Raw genomic sequence first — 22,354 nt, 5'->3', positions numbered from 1 at the left:
GTGCTGCCCTCCAGGGCGGCACCCAGCAGCCTCCGGGTTTACGCAGATGCTTCTTGGCGGGGAAATTCTGAGCCAACTTCCTTTAAGGAAAGAAGCGGGACCGCACAGGTGGGCGGGCACCGGAAGAAGCGCGCACGGGAGCCGGGGAGGCGGGAGCGCGCAGGGACCGCCCCGCCCCGCGGTTGCCAGGCAACCGGCCCCGGAAGTCGCGGGAGACGCTTCGGCAGCTGCGGTGCCGGGAGCGGGTGAAAGATGGCGGAGGGTGGCGGCGGCAGCCAGGCCGGCGAGGAGGGGCCGAGGGCGGTGAGGCCGCGGGCCCCGAGCGCGCGGGACTTGCAGGTGCGGCGAGCGGCGGGGCGGGGGTGCGGCGTCGGGGACGGCGCCACCGGAGGCGTGTGGAACCGCCCTGGCCGCGGCCGAGCTTCCCCAGACCGGCCCGGGGACCGAACTGTGATTCCGGCGCCGCGGGTCCGCCCCAGGCGGCGCGCCGGGCAGCGGCGTCGGTAGAAACAAGTGTCCGAGCCCGGCTGTCAGTGGTGCCCCTGCCTCGTTTCCCGTCCGCCCCACTTGCAGTTTAAGAAGCAGCTGCTGATGTCGAATGGCGTTTGGGGGGTTAGGGGTCAGTTGAGTGCTTCACAGGTTGATGCTCCGGTCAGACTCACTGCAGAAGAAAGCTCTGCGGTGGCCGTGGGGAAATCGAGTCACAGCGTGGGCTGGTTTGATCTTGTCTTGCATGCTGTTTGTGGCTCGATTACTTAACGTGTAAAAAGGGTTCCTTTTTATCAGATAGCTTTTCCCTTTTAAAGGGGTGAAGTAAAAAGTATTTCGTCCTACGGCTGCGCAGCCTAGTTGTAACAGCTTACAGTCTAGAAAACATTGCACATAAGAAACAGAGAAATAAAACTTTGTAATGTTACAGGAGATTGACATTAGTTAGCTAAATACCAGCGCACCAAATCCTGCTCCGCCAACTGCATCACACTACTCATTTTAGAGGTTGTTTTTTTTTAACTGTCTCTTTGTAAGATCATTGATAAAATTCAAAAAGTAAACATCTGTAGGGAGCTATAATTAAAAATAAATGACATTCAATCCACAAGACTTGGTAGAAAAGTTCTATTACTTCATTGTTACACCTTCATTCTATTTCTCTGAACAAACATATATTGACCACCTGCCATGTAACATACTGCTAAGCTCGGGAATGCAGAGATAAATAGGATCTCAAATCCACAGTTGGTGCTGGGACACTGTTGAAGGGCATAGAAGTATAAAAGACATTTCTACCTATTTTTTGCAGAAATAAGATATGCATATATTTAACAACATTTTGAGATGGAGTATGAATTAGTGCCAAAATAAGCAGTGCATAAAATGACAAATTTGGAGAATGGAGAGATTGGTGTCAGGTTAGGAGATGAACTCAATGTAGAATAGTTCCAGTGTTCATAAGTCAGTTCAGTAGCAGTAAACAGAATCAAGGGGCAGGAAGGTCTCATCCACCTCGTATTTTCTGTTGAAGACCGGTATCCCTAAGAGGCAGAATGGACTGTCAGGGAAAAAATGGAGCTTCTGGTCAGAACAAATTCGGTTTGCATCTTGACCCTGACACTTAGTAGTTATGTGAATATCGGAAAAATGTCTTAACCTCTCTGATCCTCGGTGTCTTTATCTGTAAACTAGAGGTGATGGTGGTGTCAAGGATGAATTAAAAAAATGTCTATAAAGTGTCTGTTCAATCCCATATTATCCTGGATCAGACTTGCTTAGTAAATATTTGGTTCTTTTTCCCTTAAAGGAGAAAAATACTATAACTTTCACTGGTTAGTCCATGCTAATGCTATTAAACGTAAAACTATGTGACTTAATATCCTTTCTCTAATTTAAATCTATTTTTTCTTTTTATGTGAAAAATGAGAACAGCTTGGTTAATGATCACCTGATACTTGACAAATTTGTACTTCATCCACTGGATTAAGATATGATAAATTGTTGGAGATATTGTGGTAGATGTCACCAATTGTGAGAATTCCTTCCTTTCCACCATCAATTAGAAAACAGGGGTTTTGGGGTTTTTTTTTTTCCATCCCCTGTCTACTTCCTGGTAGGTAGGCTCAAGTAGATAACTGATTTTTTATGAATGTGATTTGGAATATCAAATACACTAAGTATTCATAGTGTTTCCCTTAGAATTTAATAAGAATGTGAAGACTTTGCAAAGAAACCTGAAAACAACCAAGTGATGGCATATGAAGAAATAGAGTATGTATCAAAGATTTAAAACAATTGGATAATGTTGTCTCCCCAGCTGGTTTCTTGGATATTGATTATTTTGGGATTATTTTATTGTTTAATCTAGCCATGCTTATTTCAAGAGTTACCCATTTGGTTCAATTTTCAGTAGATACTCCTTAACTTTCCTGACAACTCGCTCTAAGAGTCTTTCACAGTATAATTGGAAATAGCAAAAGTACCACTAAGTACCTACTTCTTAGCTGCCATGCGGTGTAGGGTTTGTCGGCATCTACATTAGGAGAGATTTCCTCATTCACCACGAGAGGAAAGATGGATCGTCGTCTCCCAAAAAGCCTCCCAGCACCGTGAGCCTCTGACTCACAAATTCAGAAATCTCCCATGGATCTCAAACTGAGAGTAGATCTTAGGTCCTTTCCTCCTCCAAAATTGGGAACATTCAGTGGGAAAGTTTGGGATAGGATTGTTAGTGACAGTACTCACCCCCAAAACCTCAGTGTTCGTTAGTGTTTGTGAACATTTTCAGAGCCCTTTGTCTCTTCTCGTGCCCCTCAGTCTATCCACACAACGGGATTAACAGTTAAGGTATTTGATCATATGCTTCTGTCCCAGGTTTCCTCCAGAATGATATCAAAAGAAAAAGAGTTCTGTTTTTATTTCTTTGTTTCCATATAGGTTGGAGTTGAGGAGAACTGGAGCTAATAACTTCAGTACTTCCTAGGGTTCAGAGTGGGCTTTGGATGGGGCAAAGAGGGGAGTTCTATCAGTAAGAAAAGTGTACAGATGTCTGGCACTGTGTTGCACTTGTCACAAGTACCCTCGTCCTGTTGATGTCAGTGCCCCGTATCGTTGGTTCTCAATTTTAACATATATCAGAGTCACCTGGAAGGCTTGTTTAAGCACGGACACCGGACCCCACCCCTGATTTTCCAAATCACTTGGTCTAGGTTGGGGTTTGAGCATCTGCAGTTTTCAAGGGTCCCCAGGTGATGCTGATGTTGCTCTTCTAGATTGAAACATCTGTGTTATACCTTCTGGCAGTTGTCCCTCTAAGACTGGGAATTCCAGTACTTTTAATCTTTTGCTATATATTTGATGTTCTCACCCACAATTTCAGGTTCTTTTCTCACATTCTTCACATTTCAAATTCTAGAGAAAAGATTATGAGGGCTTACACACTTTATTCTCTCTGTGTAATTGAATTATCTTCATAATCTAGTTGTTTAGCTCATGGAAGTCTGTCCTGATAATTCACAGTGCATCTTTACTTCACAATGCACACATTTTTATCTCTTTATTTGACTGAGATTTTGTTGTTGTTTTCTACTGGTTTTAACCAGTGCATCAGTTAATTTCCTCTTCTGATGTGGTGTCATTTGCTATATCAAATAATATAGATTAACTTTGTTTAAAATATTTTCTTATGAACTTATGCCATATGATGCTTCAGGTACATCATGGATCCTGGCATTAATTCCCTCTGAATATCATTCATTTTCCTCTAAGTTAATGATGTACTGGTGATAACTTGGCCCTTTCAGCTAGGTGGACTCCCTGCTGTAATGTAATTTTCTCCATATTCCTATTTTGTTAATATATATTCCACATTCCATGGAGTCAAGAGGCATTGTTTGCATTATTCATTTATTTTATAGAAGAAGATTATTTGATTTACAGGGTTTATTCAAATCTTCTTAGAGCAAGAAGCAAGGTACAAAACTATAGCAAATATAATCTCAGTTTCTAAATCTATAACATTATCTGTGTCTCTTTATGATTCACGTTGAGTTGTAGGCTACATAATTCAACAAGAATTTGTTGGGTGCCTGTCATGTGCTATGTTAGAAACAATTTGGGAAACCTAAATTATAGTAGGGGGGATGAAATAGTGAGACAAGTACACAAGTGATGACAATGCAATGTTTAATATAAATGTGCTGCGAGGATTTGGAAAAGAAATACCACTTTAGTTAAGAAAATTAGAAAAGCCTTCTTGAAGGATGGCTGAAATGGCCCTTTGACATACAGATAACAATTTCATTGATGGGAATAGGAATAGCATAAAAGTAATTCATAGAGCAATATTATCAGCTCATGAGGAAATCCATAAAGGAATACGGTTTTGAAGAAATTTCAGGGAGGTAAAAATTTCTGAAAACTTTGGGCCCAAGTAGTCAGAGTGTCTGTCTGTCTCTGTCTCTCTCGTTTGTTTTGTGGTGGGTTTTTTGTTTTGTTTTGTTTTCTCCTTTTGGAGAGGATAATTAGGAAAAGACCATAGGAGATATATAGATAACACTGCAGGAAGCAAAGAAACCTTGGGGAAAATGAAACACTGACACAATCATTGCTGAGCATTTTTTAATAATCTCTTCTCGTAATGGAGCACTTGTCTTGTGCTTCACATACATTATGTAATACCTCTAAGGTATTTTTTTAATAGGCATTAGAAGATGAGGGAACTAAGGCTCAGAGAAGTTAAATAATTTGCCCAAGCTCACACAGTAAGAGCCTAAGTTAGGATTTTAATAAGTTCTTTTAGGCTACATAGCACTTTTATAATTAGGATTTCCTGCAAAATTGCCATGTTAGAAATATGAAAGTTGACATATGTGTATGGGGTGGAGGTAAAAAATTAGGTGGCAAAAATAAAGACTCATTTTTGTTTTCTTGTGTGCATATTTTAAGGGTTGATTAATGGAATCTTCAGAGAATTAACTTTGCCCCAGTTCCCTATTTTTCTTTTCCTACTGAGGAAAGAATCCCTGGAGATAGTTTTCATATTTCTCATGTTTCTAGAAGGAGCACTCCATCTGTGTTTTGGGGGGATTTGGGGATTTTTTTGTCTTTTTTTTTTTAATTTTCCAAAGATTATGGTCATGCCAATTATAATTAAATAGCCATAAGGGGCATAAAGGAAAGTTTTTGAGTTGTCCACGGAAGTCAGAAGTGGGAACAAAATAACTTATATGATAATGAAATATTTTGATAATTTCTTAAAATTCCAGTTTCAAAAACCATGCTTTGTTTATTTCATTTTGAAGATATCCAGCCATATATCTATAAAGCATAATTTGGTAATATTGCTTTCTAAAAGTTACATAAACTATATATGTCATTCATTGAAAAGAAGCTCATTTTCCTAAACTTGATGAAATTTATATGTCTGGTAAACTTTTAAGTAAAATAATTTTGGAATTGTTTTATGTACTCAGGTTTTGAAAACTTGAACAGCTAAGTGAAATATTTTTATGGGATCTGATGAGAGCAAACTGACATTAGTGTGAAACATCTTCAAGTATTTTTCAAAGAATTGTAGGTCCAACTTTGAAAATGATCTGTTACCAAATAGTTTTTGAAACTGTTGAATAGTTCATTGAAAGTAATTAAACAATTATTGTAACTTTAATTTATTCTACTATATGTGGCATTTTGGTTCGTTTTATAAATGAGAGATGCAGTGGTTTTATTTTGGAAGGGAGTCATCTTCTGAAACGGCAGCCTTCATTTTTCATTAGACATCTTTACTACTCAATTATAAGTTAATTTTCTACTCATAACTTGTCATTGTATAGAAGGGTTTATTTCTAGTGTCTTTATACTTTATAACAAATCTGTTATTCTATAGTTGGCCTTGGCAGAATTATATGAAGATGAAATGAAATGCAAAGCTTCCAAATCTGATAGACCTCATGCTACAGCCTTTAAAAGCCCACGAACACCACCTCAAAGGTAAGTTTTGTTTTGGTTTTTAAACTTGTATCCCTTTTTAGTTTACTATCCCACATTATTTTAAATGGCCCTGGGAATTTATTTTTAGCTATAACTTCTTAAAATAAATGTTTTTTAGATACTATTTCTGAAACTTTAATAGTCAGAAAGCCAGAAGAAACTTACGGGAAAATTATCTTAAATACTTAATATTTTGATAGACATCACATAGCATAATATACTGAATAGTATTTTTCTTGGGCACCGTGGTTCTTTTTTGAGTCATTAGACTCATTGAGGATCTGATGAAAGTTATACCCCCTCTCTCCAGAGCAAGACTTATGTACAATTTTGTCAGTCGTTTTTAAGGGTTTGTGTGTTTCTTAAAGCCCATCCATGGAGCCCTTCTGTGTCTTCTGTCCTTCATTTAAGAATCTATAACTTTAGGAATCTGTCTTTCCTTCTGTTGGGTGATGACCCATCTAATAGTGATCTTCTAGATAGTATTTGCTATTGTTAAAATCCCTGAACTATAAAAACAACCAACAGTGAAGTTTTAAGAGGTGAGAACCAGGTATATTTTATTGTCATGAGTTTTCTTGTTTCCAGGAATGTTTTCCTCAATGTCCTTTTAGTACTGCAAATCTCATTACTGGGGAGAAACTTGAATTTTCCCATTATATCGCATTTTCAGAAAGTCTGTTCATTTATCAAAAGTTGAAAAATTCACTGGAAGTTATTCTTTCTTTTTTGTTTGTCACTAGTCTACCTTCTTTCTTTCTATAGAGGAGGTAAAATGACATCCCTTTCTGGACCTGAATGGAAAGAAAGAGCAATATTTATAATCTTCACCCCACCTTTTTATTTTACAAATTTTAAAATCCATAGATAATCAAAGATAAGGACAATGAATATATGTCTGCTCCGATATTCACCAGTCGTTAACGTGTTATACACAGCAGTACATTGGTGCGCACGCTTTTACTCAACCATCTGGAAGTAAAGTACAGCCATCATCGCACCTCAGCTCTAGAGGCTTCAGCCTGCACCGCCTAGGAAGCAGCCCGCACTCCTTTATACCCTTGATAACGTATCACCCCTTAGAAGATGAGCACTAGTTGCATAAGTCGTTGAATCCGTAGTCTACAGTCAGATACTCTAAGAGCCTTTCGGGTTTAGGATCCGGCCAAGGGCCGTGCATTCCACTCATGATGCCTGTTTGGTATCTGAATCCAGAGCATTGTTCCCAGCCTTTCTGTTGTCTGCTTTTAGCTCATCTATATAATCTAACGCTTATCACATTGACTTTGAAGAGCCGGGGCCAGGTGTCTTTTAAAACGTCCTACATTCAAGGTCATTGTTTCCTCACGATTAGATTCTTGTTCAACGTATGTGTTAAGAACGCTAGTTAGTGACGTCTGCTGTGTATCGTATCACATCAGGAGCCGTGTGGCTTCAGGTTTTCCCACTATTGGCGCTATGTTCACTTGGTCAAGGTGCTGGCCACCACCCCACTCCATCAGAAGGTACAGTTTTTCCTTTATAATCTGCAGGTTGGTATCTTGGCACTGTTTGAATATCCTTCCCTTTCATTTAATTCTTATTTAATGTGTATGTTTGTGTATGTGTATATGCCTATACACACAGACATAGACATATATATATAATATGTATATAAAATATTTTATATTTAACTGCTTCCTTAATCTATACAGTCTCTGAAATTTTGAAAGCGCCGAAAATATTAATGTACCAAAGTTTTACTCATTAACTATTTGGCCACGGCTCCCCAGTTTGAGCAGATTTTGAATGACTTAATTTGTTGGTATAACAAATCAAGGGCCTCCCTGGTGGCGCAGTGGTTGAGAGTCCGCCTGCCGATGCAGGGGATACGGGTTCGTGCCCCGGTCTGGGAGGATCCCATATGCCGCGGAGCGGCTGGGCCCGTGAGCCATGGCCGCTGGGCCTGTGCGTCCGGAGCCTGTGCTCCACAACGGGAGAGGCCACAACGGTGAGAGGCCCGCGTACAGCAAAAAAAAAAAAAAAAAAAAAAAAAAACAAATCAAAATATTTGACTTCTTAAAATAAGATGAGTGTATTAATATTTTCCTTGCTATTCGAATATAATCCTTAAGATATTTCAATGAGTGGTTTTTTCTCTTTTATTTTATGCTATCTGAAACAGTGTTGCCGTTAACAGTTATAATTTGATAATGCAATTTTTAAGGACTTTGTGCCTCAGATTTGATTTCTAGAATTATTTACGTATCCAAAAAGAGGAGCTGCCTTAAATATATTGGTTGATGCTCATACTATGTTTACTCTGCTTAAAATACAATGTGAAGCAAATTATTGGCAATGTTTTCTTCTTGCGAAGTGTGATATTTTCGAATACTGAGTATGCAGTTCTCCTGACTTCATATTCAGCATTGACATCTGCCGGGTTTCATTGCATGTCTACCGCTTTGTCTGCTACAGAAAACAGTCTTAATTAATGGTCCACCTTCTTGGACAACATTAGATATCAAAACATTCATCTGTTCATTGTCATTTTAAGCCAGTATATTTTCACTGTGTACATAATGTGACACTTCAGTACTCTAGACGTAGGTGATCTATTTTTATTTTACAAGAGGACGGGCAGGATCTACAGAAAAACTCACAGAAGTTAGCCTGACACCTGCTTTTACATATTCATCCACAAAAGCTTCTCTGTCACAAATAGAACTTTAAACATGTGAGTCTTCTTGTCCAACAATGTAAGAACTTAAAACAAACGTCCCCTACAAGTCATGGCACACTAGTGCGGTTGTGAGGATTCAGTAAGTCTCTAAGATGTCCGGCACAGTGTCGGTACCTAGCCGGGCCTGAAAAGATGATCAGGATGTGGATAAGCACAGAAGACAAGGAACAAAATAGGCCCAGAAGAAAAAATAGTAAAAATGCCAAGAGCGAGCCAGAAAGGAGCAGCAGAACTTGAGGAGCCTCTCGGCAGGTGAGGCTGGGTGGGCGGCGTGCTGCCCTGTGTGCTTCGTGCACGTGGAGCCTCAGCCTTCACCCAGAGCCCCTCTCCGGGAAGGGCCGCGAGCTTGGTTTAATGCTTTGTATTACTGTCTTGAAATTCTCAATACATTGTGAGCAAGGAGACTCCTACTTTATTTTATTTTATTTTAATTTATTTATTTTTTTTGCGGTACGCGGGCCTCTCACTGCTGTGGCCTCTCCCGTTGCGGAGCACAGGCTCCGGACGCGCAGGCTCAGCGGCCATGGCTCACGGGCCCAGCCGCTCTGCGGCACGTGGGATCTTCCTGGACTGGGGCACGAACCTGTTTCCCCTGCATCGGCCGGCAGACTCTCAACCACTGTGCCACCAGGGAAGCCCTCCTACTTTCATTTTGCCGCCGGCCCACACATTAGGCATCCAGTCCTGGATGCAGCCACATCATGGCCAGCCCTGACAGCCAAGGAGAGCTGCTCTTGTGCGCAAGGCAGGGGAAAGCCAGTATATGTTTTTCACTGTAGCTTTTACCATAAAAACTATAGTAGAGCGGTAAAGCTTTGATTCTAGACATAGACACACCTCAGTTTTCTATCCTTTTTTCTCTGTTCTGATAAGGTTTTGCCCGTGGACCAGTTTTTTTAATTCCCTAAGCTTCAGTTTTCTTATTTGGAAAGTGGGGATAATGCCATTGTTACGAGGATTAAATGAGCAGTTGATAAATATTAGTTATTCTTATTATACTTCTGGTAACGTAGGTCTGGCAGTGCCGTATAAGATGAATAGTAATGGGAAGAACAGGATAAGGAGACAAGTCAAGAAGAAGCCCACTGCAGTAATCCAGAGAATGGGGTCATAAAGTTTGAGGTTAGGATGGTGTCAGTGGAATAGAGCAGAAAGGGGTGGAATTGGTGTGGGATACTTTCAAAGAATTTATTGTAGAAACGTGATGACGTGGAATAGAGAGAGTAAGTGAGCAGGAAAGAGGGAAGACTGAAAGCTTCTTAATCTGGTGTCCAGGGAAAATGTGATCATTAGTGGGAAGAGATGAACTGGATTCAAGTAGGTGCTTTTCAGTTCAGCACCGGGCCGTAAGTAAGAGGGTCTAAAGACATACATTTGAGAGTCCTCTGTATAGAGGAGGTTGCTATCTATGGGAGTGGCAAACGTTGATGATCAGATGAACTTAAATAGAGAAGGAGAGTCAAGTATATAGGCATACTTATGAAAGAGGAGAAGGATGGACTGTGGAAAACAATAAAACTTCTAGAAGAAAATAGACCCTGAGGTAGGCAAAGATTTCTTATACCAGTAATAAAAAATCAGTGACCATAAAGAAGTTAGTAAATCTTTTCCTACGTCAGGTTTTTCCTGTAAGGTCTTTCTCACCAAGGCTGAGAAAAAGGGACTCTATCGTTGTACTTTGCCAGATTAGGGACAGGAGACAGGAGGGGAGGGGCTCCAACAGGAGTAGCTGCAGCAGGAAGCTTTGCTTCCCCTTCCCCGTCCCTTCCCTTCCCTTCCCTTCCCTTCCCTTCCCTTCCCTTCTCAGTGCCGCCATTTAAGGCATCTGCTGTCAAGCGCCTTCTGACGCTGATCCCCGTCGTAAGAGCCAGCCATGGCAGTGTCCGGCCTTGCTTGTCTGCATTGGGCCCTCTTGAGTATCCGCTGGGCAGGAAGCCTTCCGTAGGCTCCTGCCCTGGGTGAGCTTAGTCCTCGGTGGACTTGACCAGAGCGCTGGCAGCTTGGATCCCTCCCACCCGACCCCACCCTCAGTAGTGGTGAGCTGGCCTTGTTAGTGGGGTTCTGCTGGTGTCCGTTGTTCTCCGTGTAGACCTTTCTTCCACTCACAGTGAATTGAGAGCTGAGCTGACCTTCCCCTTCCTGTTTAGTTTTGCATATACTAATTTTGGGAAAGTCTTGCAGGTGACTTCTGTTCCTGTTCTCCAGTGCTGATATAATTTTCCCCCTTTGTTTTGTGAGTCAGTTCAGTGCAAATTAGGAACTGAATTGGAGGGTATCGGTAGTCAAGGATATGAGCTTTGATTGTCACCTTATTCTGGAAGTCTCCATGTTGATATTTCATTGGTTATATTTTCTGATATTCTTGATTGTAAAAAATCCTGAAAGATAAAATAGGGTACTAATTTATGTGAAGGAAATGTTTATATTCCCTAGGACCATTATGAAATAGAAAAGAAAGGAGAAATTATTCACTACATAGTTAACACTGAGAAAATTGTTTGTGGTCTAAGTTATTTACCTTTAACACAGGAAGGTTATAATTTTTCAATCAGAACTCTCTGAGGAGTAAACTCTATGTGTAGCCCTGTGGTCTAGATTTACATATTTACAGCATCTAAATATAGAAGTCTCTTCACTGACCAGGTCCTACTGAATGTGGATTCCTTGGGGGAAGAGGCTTAGCTTCTGGTTGTCAGCTGTCAAAGAGATTCGTGTGATAGATAAGCAGTTACAGAGGGTAAGTGAGGAAGAAACAAACTAGTTAGTTCTCAGGCCGGATGCTGAACTTGCTACCAGAATCTCTGCAAACTATTGATACTACTTAATTCCTTAATCCCGTTTTTAAAATTAAATATTTCCACAAAGGCCTTAGAAATGGCTCTCTTTAAATAAAAGTCATTTCCTAAGACTGTGCAGCTTTTTGCCTTAAAGTAGTTTATGTTTGTATTCTGTCTTTATTCATGAACTGTGATGTTTAAAGGTTCTATTCAAGTGAACATGAATGCAGTGGATTACATATAGTTCGACCTTCAACTGGGAAAATTGTGAATGAACTCTTCAAAGAGGCAAGGGAACATGGGGCTGTCCCTCTGAATGAAGCCACAAGAGCTTCAAGTGATGACAAATCTAAGGTAAGGGCTGAATTTTTAAAACTAAATATGCTATTGGGACTTCCCTGGTGGTCCAGTGGTTGACTCCAAGCTTCCACTGCAGGGGGCATGGTCAGGGAACTGAGTTCCCACATGCCGCCCAGCGTGGCCAAGGAATAAAATAAGTAAATAAAAAATAAAATATAAAAGCAATGTAACATTAAAGTTTAAAAAAAAACTAAATTTGCTGTTTATATATTTGATCTCCTAAAGATTTTTCTGTTAGTTGCAAACATTGTTTTTCTAACTGTATATTTGTTTCAAATATTTGCTTTATAAGTCTATATAGTCTTTCTACTAATGGTCAAAAGTTGAGGCAGTTTCTTAATATTTCTATGAAACTTCTCTGTTTACCTTTTTTTTTTTTTTTTTTTTTTTTCAGTACGCGGGCCTCTCACTGTTGTGGCCTCCCCCGTTGCGGAGCACAGGCTCCGGACGCACAGGCTTAGCGGCCATGGCTCACGGGCCCAGCCGCTCCGCGGCATATGGGATCCTCCCAGACCGGGGCATGAACCCGTATCCCCTGCATCGGCAGGCGGACTCTCAACCACTGCGCCACCAGGGAGGCCCTCTGTTTACCTTTTTATCTTGAAATAATTACAGAGTCACAGTAATTTGCCAAAGAATGCAGAGAGGTCTTATGCACCTTTCACCCAGTTTCCCCCAGCGGTTGTTACATAATTATAGTTCAGTGGCAAAGGCAGGAATTTAACCTTGGTGCAGGGTTTGTGTGTAGGTCTGTGTCATTTTACCACAGGTGTAGATTGGTGACCGCCTCGATCTGGATGCTGTCCATCATCACGACAGTCTCCTCTTGGTGGCCCCCTTTAGAGTCACTGCCACCGCCCCGCCCTCAATAGACCTCCGGCCACCACTAATCTGTTCTCCATCTCTGTAATTTTGTAATATCAAGAATGTTATACAAATGGAATCGTACAGTGTGTGACCTTTTAGGAGTAGCTCTTTTTCCACTCTGCTTAAGCCCTTGAGATCCATCGGTTATTGAGTGTATCAGTAGATCCTTCTTTTTTATTCCTGAGTAGCGCTCATGGTGTGGATGTACCACCACCGTTTGTTAACTCTTCATTTATTGAGGGAAATTTTAGGTGTTTCTAGTTTTGGGCCATTAGAAGTATAGCTACTGGGACTTCCCTGGTGGCGCAGTGGTTAGGACTCCGTGCTCCCTATGCAGGGGGCCCGGGTTCAGTCCCTGGCTAGGAACTAGATCCCACACGCATGCCACAACTAAGAGATCGTATGCCTCAACTAAGGAGCTGGCAAGCCACAACTAAGGAGCCCACCTGCCACAACTAAGACTCGGCACAACTAACTAACGAAATGGATAGAAAGAAAGAGGAGAGAGAGAGAGAGAGAAAAGGAAGGAAGGAAGGAAGGAAGACATATAGCTGCTGTGAGCAGTTGTGTTTTGTATGTAAATTAGTTTTTATTTCTTTGGGATAAATGCCCAGGAGTGCAGCTGCCTGGTCGAAGGGTATGTATATGTTTAGGTTTTTAAGAAACTGCCAAACCGTTTTCCACCGTGTATGAGGGATCTGGTTTCTCCACATCCTTGCCAGCATTTGGTAATATCACTGTTTATAATTTTAGCCATTTTGATAGGTGTGTAGTGATAACTCACTGTGGGTTTGATTTGCATTTTCTTAATGGCTAATCATGTTCATTTGCATTTTCCTAATGGCTAGTGATATTGAACATCTTTTCATGTGTTTATTTGCCATTATCTTTATTATCCTCTTCAGTAAACGGACTTATGCCCATTTTCTAATTGGATTGTCTGTTTTGTTACTGTTGACTTTTGAGAGTTCTGTGTATATTTTAATAGGTAGGAGTCCTTGGTCAGATGTATGGTCTGCAGATAGTTTCTCCTGGACTGTAGCTTGTCTTTTCATCCTCTTACCAGGATTTGTCACGGAGCAAAAGTTTTCAATTTGATAAAGTCCAGTTTTTCCTTTTTTTTTTCTTTTATGTATTTGGTATCTTGTCCAAGAGCTCTTCATCTAACTAACTATAGGTCCGGAAGATTTTCTTTCATGTTATCTAGAACATTTTTTATCGTTTTTCTTTTTACATTTAAACTTATGATTCATTTTGAGTTAATTTTCTATAAGGTTTACATCGAGGTTCATTATTCTCCTTATGGAGGTCCAATTGCTTCACCATTGTGTGTTGAAAGGCTCTCCTTTCTCCACTGAGTTGTTTTTGTGCCTTAAATTCCTATAAAGCTTTTATACAGCTTTTATAACTATGTCAGCTGGCAGAGTACTGGTCTATCAAAGAAGACTTCAAGTATCTTTTTGTGTGTAATTGTCATATATTCTTATAATTACCATTTCCCAACCTGAGTTCCCTCATCAAAATCATTTGGGAGGTTTTCTAAACCACCATGTGGCCTCAGGGATTATGGCTCAGTAGGTGTCCAGTGTGCCTAGGGGGCCTGTCTGGTAATTGTGAGAGTCATCCACTGCTCAGAACCGCTTTTGTTAAATGAAACTTAAATTTTAGTTATCATTTCGTTCTTTACACACAGTTTGAAATTCTCTTTCAGTTAAGTCTCGGGTAATTTTGGTTCTTGCAAGTTCTCCAATTCTGTAAGAAAAATATAGCATTGATATAATTTAGTCTATAGAAAGGAAAGCAATGTGATGATTAATAGCTCATTTATGATATGAATGGTGATTAAAAGAAACAGCAGTTTTACCTCATAAGCTATCTTACCTGAAAAATAGAAGAGCTTGTAATTAGTATAACAAAACAAAAAGTACAGTCTAGTTGATTTGTTACAGTTGAATCAAAGCAGCTTATAAGTATGGAGCTTTTCTTCAGGGTAATTTATACTCATTTATAAAATTCTTCCTTTCTCTATGAAACTCTTATTTACTTTGTGAAATATGATTCAAGAATTATAATTATTAGGGCTTCCCTGGTGGCGCAGTGGTTGAGAGTCTGCCTGCCGATGCAGGGGACACGGGTTCATGCCCCAGTCCGGGAAGATCCCACATGCCGCGGAGCGGCTAGGCCCCTGAGCCATGGCTGCTGAGCCTGCGTGTCTGGAGCCTGTGCTCCGCAACGGGAGAGGCCGCAACAATGAGAGGCCCGCGTACCGCACAAAAAAAAAAAAAAATTATAATTATTATAAGACTTGTCATAAAATATTAAAGGTGGGTTTTTAAAGTCTGTTTCTACTTGAAAATATTATTTCAGTGTATAAATGCATTTCTTAGTTTAAGATTGGCCTAAGTTATTTCATCTTCTGAGTCACTAATGTTTTTGTGGGAAGAAACATAATTTCTTACTAGAGTATACCTCTCTGTAATATAAGACCTTTATTTTAATATAAAAATTTCCTGGAAAGTATAAACCAGTTTGGCTAATTATAATTGATATAGTTTTAAAATATATTATCATACATTATCATACCATTTTGCTTGATAAGCCTCTGAATTTTTAGCTCATTTGCTATGTGTGTGTTTTAGTCTTTTACAGGTGGAGGATACAGATTGGGTAATTCCTTTTGTAAGCGGTCTGAATACATCTATGGAGAAAATCAGTTGCAAGATGTACGTACAGAAAGAAAATGAAAAATTGTAGATTTTTGCCTCTGGTTACTACCGTTTGTTATAAAATTAAAAATTGATAATATAATCTCTTTTTGTTCTGTTATTTTTTGAAGCATGGATTAAAAGGACTTACAATTATGTGTAAGTTTTCATACTTAAATTTTGTATTTTATATCTCAGTTTTGCCTTGCACTTAGAGATACGTAACTATTTGTTGAAAGAATGTATGACTCACTGCCAAAATGAGCTTACGTATATGTTATAATAATTATTATATATGACATAACATCATGATATAGAATTAGCTGAGTTATAAACATAGAAATGCCTAAAGTCATTCTTTGTTTTTGCCTTTTGAAATTTTGGAGTTATGTTTCATTTTAAACATGTATAGTTTAGCCTTGGAGGGTCTCTGGAGGCTCTTTCTAGCCCCCTGGCATAAATAGTTAAGCTCTGCAGCAGAGAAGAAGACGGGTAGACCAGCAATCCCACTACTGGGCATATACCCTGAGAAAACCATAATTCAAAAAGAGTCGTGTACCACAATGTTCATTGCAGCTCTATTTACAATCACCAGGACATGGAAGCAACCTAAGTGTCCATTGACAGATGAATGGATAAAGATGTGGCACATATATACAATGGAATATTATTCAGCCATAAAAAGGAACAAAATTGAGTTATCTGTAGTGAGGTGGATGGACCTAGAGTCTGTCATACAGAGTGAAGTAAGTCAGAAAGAGAAAAACATATACCGTATGCTAACACATATATATGGAATCTAAAACAAAACAAAATAAAGGTTCTGAAGAACCTAGGGTCAGGACAGGAATGAAGACGCAGATGTAGAGAATGGACTTGAGGACACGGGGAGGGGAAAGGGTAAGCTGGGACGAAGTGAGAGAGTGGCATGGACATATATACACTACCAAATGTAAAATAGATAGCTAGTGGGAAGCAGCCACATGCCTATATGTATAGCTGATTCACTTTGTTACAAAGCAGAAACTAATACACCATTGTAAAGCAATTATACTCCAATAAAGATGTTAAAAAGAAAAGACAGGTAGAGATGATGGAGAAGGGTGGGTGTGGAGTGGCAGCTAGATGCTCTCAGGACTTTGGTCTTCTCAGTGAACCGGAAATAATTGTACTTCAAGGCCAGGGTCCAGCGATGGGACCTTTGCTCTTTCAGCCATTGTCAGTTCATTAAGCTAAGTATAGATCTCACACGTGGCTTCGTCTATTTCTTTATTTCAGCTGAATAAAGAATAGCACAAATAACTCTATATTTTAAATAAAGTAAATCATAAATATCACACTTGAAAATTAAAATTGTTTAATGCAGACACGTTCTTGTATTTCTTTTTTCCTACGCCCAAAAGGTTCAGATTTTGCTTAAACTGTGGAGCAATGGTTTCAGCTTAGACGATGGAGAATTGAGACCTTACAGTGACCCAACAAATGCTCAGTTTCTGGAGTCCGTTAAGAGAGGGTAAGATGTGTTACCTGGGTTCTATTTGTACCTGAGGGTGGAGCTTCTTTTTCTCGTAAACAGAGCGCTGTTCAGTAGTTCTCTACTGGTTTTTAAGAGTGAGATACTGGAATATATTCTGTAAGTGGCTGCTGGGGGTAAGGGTATTTTTAAGTATATAAAGGACATGTTGCTATCTGTAAGTCACTGGTTCTTAACTTGGTGGGGGGAGCAGTGGTCATTGGTCCCTTTTAATATCCAGTGAAGCTATGGTCCCAATTCTGAGCAGAGGTATTGTAATGTAATGAATTAGTGAATTGATTAGCAAGTAGCTGCTCATCCACAAAGCCACTGTCCTGTTTACTACTGACAGGGTGACTCATTGCATGTATGCCTGAATTTCAGCAACTTATATTAGAAAGCTTTTAAAATGGCATTACTGCTGACAGAAGATTTCAAAAGGTTAGTTTGAAGTTATACTTTGTGAAAGGAAACCAGATTTACAGTGTTCCCACCCATCTAAAGAACATCATAACTCACCAGGCCTTCTGGCTAAAGGATGAGGAATCAAGTGATTTCGCTACAGTTATAAAAGCTTTTCTGCATTGTGCTTTCACTAGCTGACAGTGTGATCATCCCTAAGTGGAAATACAACTGAAGAAAGGTGTCAGGCTGGTCATGAACTGGGAGATGTAAGTAGCAGTGAAGGGGCTGGAGCAGGAGGTTACACTCCATCCAGGAATTGAAGGTGGGGCTTTTCCAAGTGATGAAATCTGTCTAAGGAGAGTGGCTGAAGTGGAGTGGAGATGGGAACTCATGGGAGTTGAGGTGGGCAAGGAACTCTAAAGGAAGGGCATTTTAGAACTAATTAGCATGGATTTTGTATTTGAATTCTACAAAGGTAATGTCAGAATACCAAAGAAAAGCAAGAAATGCTGTAAGCAGGAGGGAGGTCATTGAGAAAGGTGGGAAGCTGACCCGGGAAGCAGTGTATGCTGGTGGTAAATAGAAGGGTAAGAGTTGAAGTCAGTGCTGTGGACTTGGAAACCTGCAGAGTCACTAGGCAGAGCTTGGGAGCCACTGGGTGGGGGCAGTGCTCATCTGCTGAGTAAAGGTCAACATGACTGCTGAAATGATGCTTACTTCCAGATGGAAGAAGAAAAGAACATGATGATGAATGTGCTATAATATAGATCAAAACTAATTTATTATCAAATGAAAATACTCGACGGACGTTGTAGGCTAGTAGGCAGTCATGGTATACTAAGAGAATTTTTTCATTTGAGCTACACCATATCCTCAAGTACAAATTATGATCAAGAACAATTTTAGAAAAGACTCCTTGAAAAAAATGATTGTCAGATAGTGGTTGTCAGCTGTATAATCATTGTCCCTTTTTTATAACAAATATTTTTAACACCATCTTCACTGTCCTCAAAGAAGAATTTATAGATAACGTAATCTATGCATATTATTTCTAAAAACATTCATATAAAATTTATCTTAAATATGGTGAAGAAGTAAAGGAAGGTAATTTATCATAAAACTAAACATGTTTCAACATCTTATGCCTAAGGATGATTACACCGCAAGACATAACAAGGTTGACAGGTAGACTGACCTAGACTGCACCCGTGTGCAGTCTAGCACTTTTCATGTAGATGCGACACACAAAAAACAGAATAATGAGGTGTGTGGCTTTGGCAACTTAATTACTATAAGTGGCATTGCAGTCAGGCACTTGCAACAGTTCCAAACAAAACAAAGTGCAATGTTCCTTCTGTTTATATGGCAGATGAGTTCCTGAAACGTTCAAAGCATATTTATACAATACCAAAAAAAATAAAATTTTTTTTGCTTATATGTAAGATAGAGCCTAAGCCTTAGGTTTTAGGCTCAGGCGTTATAAACAGCCTTGTCATCCATGTGACCCCCTGGTGGGACCCTCAGTGGTTCTGTGGAACCCCCGCCCGACAAGTCTTCACTGTGTAAGTTGAGACCCCGAGACACAGCATCTCCTGCCCTGATCCTGACCCTGAAGGAGGGCAGCATGCATGAATCCCATGGCAATCAAAGTCACCCCTGTCAAGTTTCCAAACTTCCTCCAGGGTGTTTAGAAATAAATACTCACATTAACTCTTAGGTCCTCGTCGGGATTTTCTAATGCCGACTTAGGTGTAAAGTGCTTCCCTACAATTTGGCCTTCTGTCAGAAGCACTCCAGCCTCCCCATGACAACAATCCCTATGTTGAGAATCACTAAGTAATAATATGATGCACCTTTAAGAAAGAAAGATCTACGAGAACTAGTCAATCATCACGGAAATTTTTAAATTATAAATTAAGCAAAAATTGCTGTTTTCAAGTTCACAACTTAACTATCACAATCTCAACAGTGTAGACTCATTTTTCAAAAAGTTTACTAAGACCTGTTTCCTTTTTTTAAATTTTTATTTTGTCTTTATACAATTTTTAGAGGTTACCTTCCATTCACAGTTACTCCAAAATATTGGCTATATTCCCTGTGTTGTACTATACATCCCTGTAGCCTGTCTTACATCTAATAGTTTGTACCTCCCACTCCCCTAGCTCAATATTCCCTCCCAACCCCACTGGTAACTACTAGTTTGTTCTCTATATCTGTGAGTCTGCTTCTTTTTTTGTTGTTACATTCACTAGATTGTTGTATTTTTTTAGATTACACATGTAGGTGATATCATACAGTATTTTTCTTTCTCTGACTTACTTCATTTAGCATAATGCCCTCTAAGTCCATGCATATTGCTGCAAATGGCAAAATTTTATTCTTTTTTATGGCTGAGTAGTATTCCATTGTATATATATATCACATCTTCTTTATCCATGCCTCTGTTGATGGACACTTAGTTTGCTTCCATATCTTGGCAATTGTAAATAATGCTGCTATGAACCTTGGGGTGGTTGCATCTTTTGGAATTAGTGCTTTTGTGTTTTTTTAGATATATACTCGAGTGGAATTGCTGGGTCATTTGGTAGTTCTATATCACTTTTTTTTTTTTTTTTTTTTGGTGGTACTTGGGCCTCTCACTGTTGTGGCCTCTCCCGTTGCAGGGCACAAGCTCCGGACGCACAGGCTCAGTGGCCATGGCTCACGGGCCTAGCCGCTCTGCGGCATGTGGGATCTTCCCAGACCGGGGCGCGAACCCGTGCCCCCTGCATTGGCAGGCGGACTCTCAATCACTGCGCCACCAGGGAAGCCCTGGTAGTTCTATTTTTAGTTTTTTGAGAAACCTCCATACAGTTTTCCACAGTGGCGGCACCAATTTACATTCCCACCAACAGTGCACAAGGGTTCTCTTCACATCCTCGCCAACATTTGTTAATTTGTGTTCTTTTTGATTAATGCCATTCTGACAGGTGTGAGGTGGTATCTCACTGTGTTTTTTCTTTTTTTAAGAGAGATTCCCCTGGAGCTTCAGCGACTGGTTCACAGAGGCCACGTGAATCTGGATATGGAGGATCATCAGGATGAAGAATACAGAAAACCTAGATTGAGGTTCAAGGCTTTTAGTGGAGAAGGACAAAAACTTGGAAGGTAAAACCCTAAAATGAGAAAAATACTTGTCTTTGTTCAACATGAACTTTCTTTGAGAATAAGAAAAGCAAAATAACCTGGAAAGTAAAAACTAAAATATAAACTGTGAAGACCTTGCTGATGGAATTAGATGTGCCAATCTGGTGATAATATTAATAGGTGATACTTAGATAGCAGTTACCACATTCCTGGCCCTCAGAGCACTTTTACAGTCATTACCTCATTTCATCTTTACAACAGCTCCTTGACGTAGATCCTGTTATATCACTCCATTTGCAGATGCAGCAGTTTGCCCAGGGTGACTGAGCGAGGAAGTGGTTAGTGTGTGAGCTTCAAACTGGGCACTCTGGCCCACGAGTCTGTGCTTTTTACCACTGTGCCATCCTGCCTCTTTCTGATTACAATTACGTGGGTTCACAGGGGGAATTGTTGATTAGATAAAACAGTAGGTATCTTAGATCACAGCTGTAAGCATCCCTGTCTGCCGTAGGTAATTGTTAAGCTCTTGAAACCAAAGCAGTGGGCTTAAGTTGGTTATTTTCAATATATCTTAAGCAGCCAAACTCTTTCTTCAAGTTATGGGAACACAGAGAACTCCTCTTATTGCAGGAAGAGGGAATTGTCTCAGACATTTCCAAAGAACCCTAGGACTTTGCCGAGCACAATTTAGAAACCAGTGTGCGTGGTATAATGTACGAGTGGACACCTTTATAATAGCCACGGCTTGCCTCTTCATAAAGCTTGTTACGTGTGCTGGTAACTATGACCCTCCATTTGTCCACACGTTACTGCAGGTGGCATGCTGAATTGCGGCCTTGGCCATGTTTCCAACATACCCTTTTGTGCACCCTTTGTTCCCTTTCATGTGATTCCTTCCCTTCCGAGTTCTTTTCAGTTGCCATGTGCACACCGGTTCTCTCTTCCCCTCTCATTTCTCAGCATAGGAAAGAATTCATTATCAGCTCTCTGCACCTGTCTTTCATTTCTCAAGTCTCCCTTTCTGCATCCTTTTCTCCGATTAGAGGCTGATTTCTGAGACATGCAGAGAATACAGGAACATGTGCTGACCTGGCTTTTCTAAGGACAGGTCTACTTGGAAATTTTCTCCCTCATCTCTCTTTACTTCAGCACAGTCAGGCTTCTGCTGAATTGTCCTGTTTCTTCCCTCCTTTTTTTTTTTTTTTTTATAACTGCGACCCCCAGATAGTTTTTTAATATTTTCTAGCACTTCTCATTTTTTACTTAATATTTATTGAGATTATGATTTTTAATTAAAACACAGGTTAAATGCCCAGTCATCTCTTTGTTTCATGTGCTTTCTTTTTCTATTATTTAAGTGTATGACCAAGAATCAAAGTTAGACTGCATATCTTTGTTAGTAGAAGTACAGTTGACCCTTGAACAACACGGGGGTTTGGGGCGCCGACCCTCCAAGCGGTCAAAACTCCTCTTATAATTGGCTCTCTGTATCTACGATTCCCCATCCTTGGATCATGTAGTACTCTATATTATAGATCATGTAATAGTGTTTGCTGTTGAAAATCCATGCGTAAGTGGACCTTCCCAGTTCAAACCCGTGTTTTTCAAGGGTCAGTTGTATAGTAAACCTAGAACTGAAATTGAAGAAGGTTGCCTAAAGGGAAGATAGCTAAGAAGACCCAGTGATTATAATTGGCAGTTTGAACTCATGAAAATAATGATTTATTATCTGATTGATTATAGTATCTTACAAAGGCCAGCCTTTTTACTTATAAGGGAAATAACTAGAGAAAATGACAAAAAGAAGAGGAGAAAATGATGAAGGAAGAATGGCAAAGATAAGTGGTGATAATGCTGTGTTAATCATTAGCCATATTGGTCAGGGATTTTGATTATA

General features: G+C 40.0%; 1 protein-coding gene across 5 annotated transcripts in view; it reads left to right on the top strand.

Moving 5' to 3' along the window:
• Positions 1-208: 208 nt before the first annotated feature.
• The window catches only part of UBXN2B (UBX domain protein 2B), a 35,593-nt gene continuing 13,447 nt past the window's right edge, over positions 209-22,354 (top strand). For 2 of the 5 annotated variants that reach the window (XR_014291573.1, XM_082601034.1), the window contains exons 1-7: positions 212-339; positions 5,879-5,982; positions 7,404-7,487; positions 11,685-11,835; positions 15,348-15,431; positions 16,817-16,926; positions 20,341-20,478. Coding sequence is in view for 4 of the 5 variants with exons in the window: in XM_082601034.1 (XP_082457160.1) it covers positions 253-339; positions 5,879-5,982; positions 7,404-7,487; positions 11,685-11,835; positions 15,348-15,431; positions 16,817-16,926; positions 20,341-20,478 (758 nt within the window). In the remaining variant the exon portion in view is untranslated. Of the gene's footprint in view, positions 340-5,878; positions 5,983-7,403; positions 7,515-11,684; positions 11,836-15,347; positions 15,432-16,816; positions 16,927-20,340; positions 20,479-22,354 lie in introns of all 5 variants that reach the window. The other 3 variants (XM_082601037.1, XM_082601035.1, XM_082601036.1) reach the window with 3 other exon arrangements.

This window comes from Mesoplodon mirus (genome assembly GCF_964341445.2).
Source record: "Mesoplodon mirus genome assembly, chromosome: 16".
NCBI classification, from domain to species: domain Eukaryota; kingdom Metazoa; phylum Chordata; class Mammalia; order Artiodactyla; family Ziphiidae; genus Mesoplodon; species Mesoplodon mirus.
Note: the sequence above shows the minus strand (reverse complement) of the source record. Positions and strands in the feature narration are given on the sequence as shown.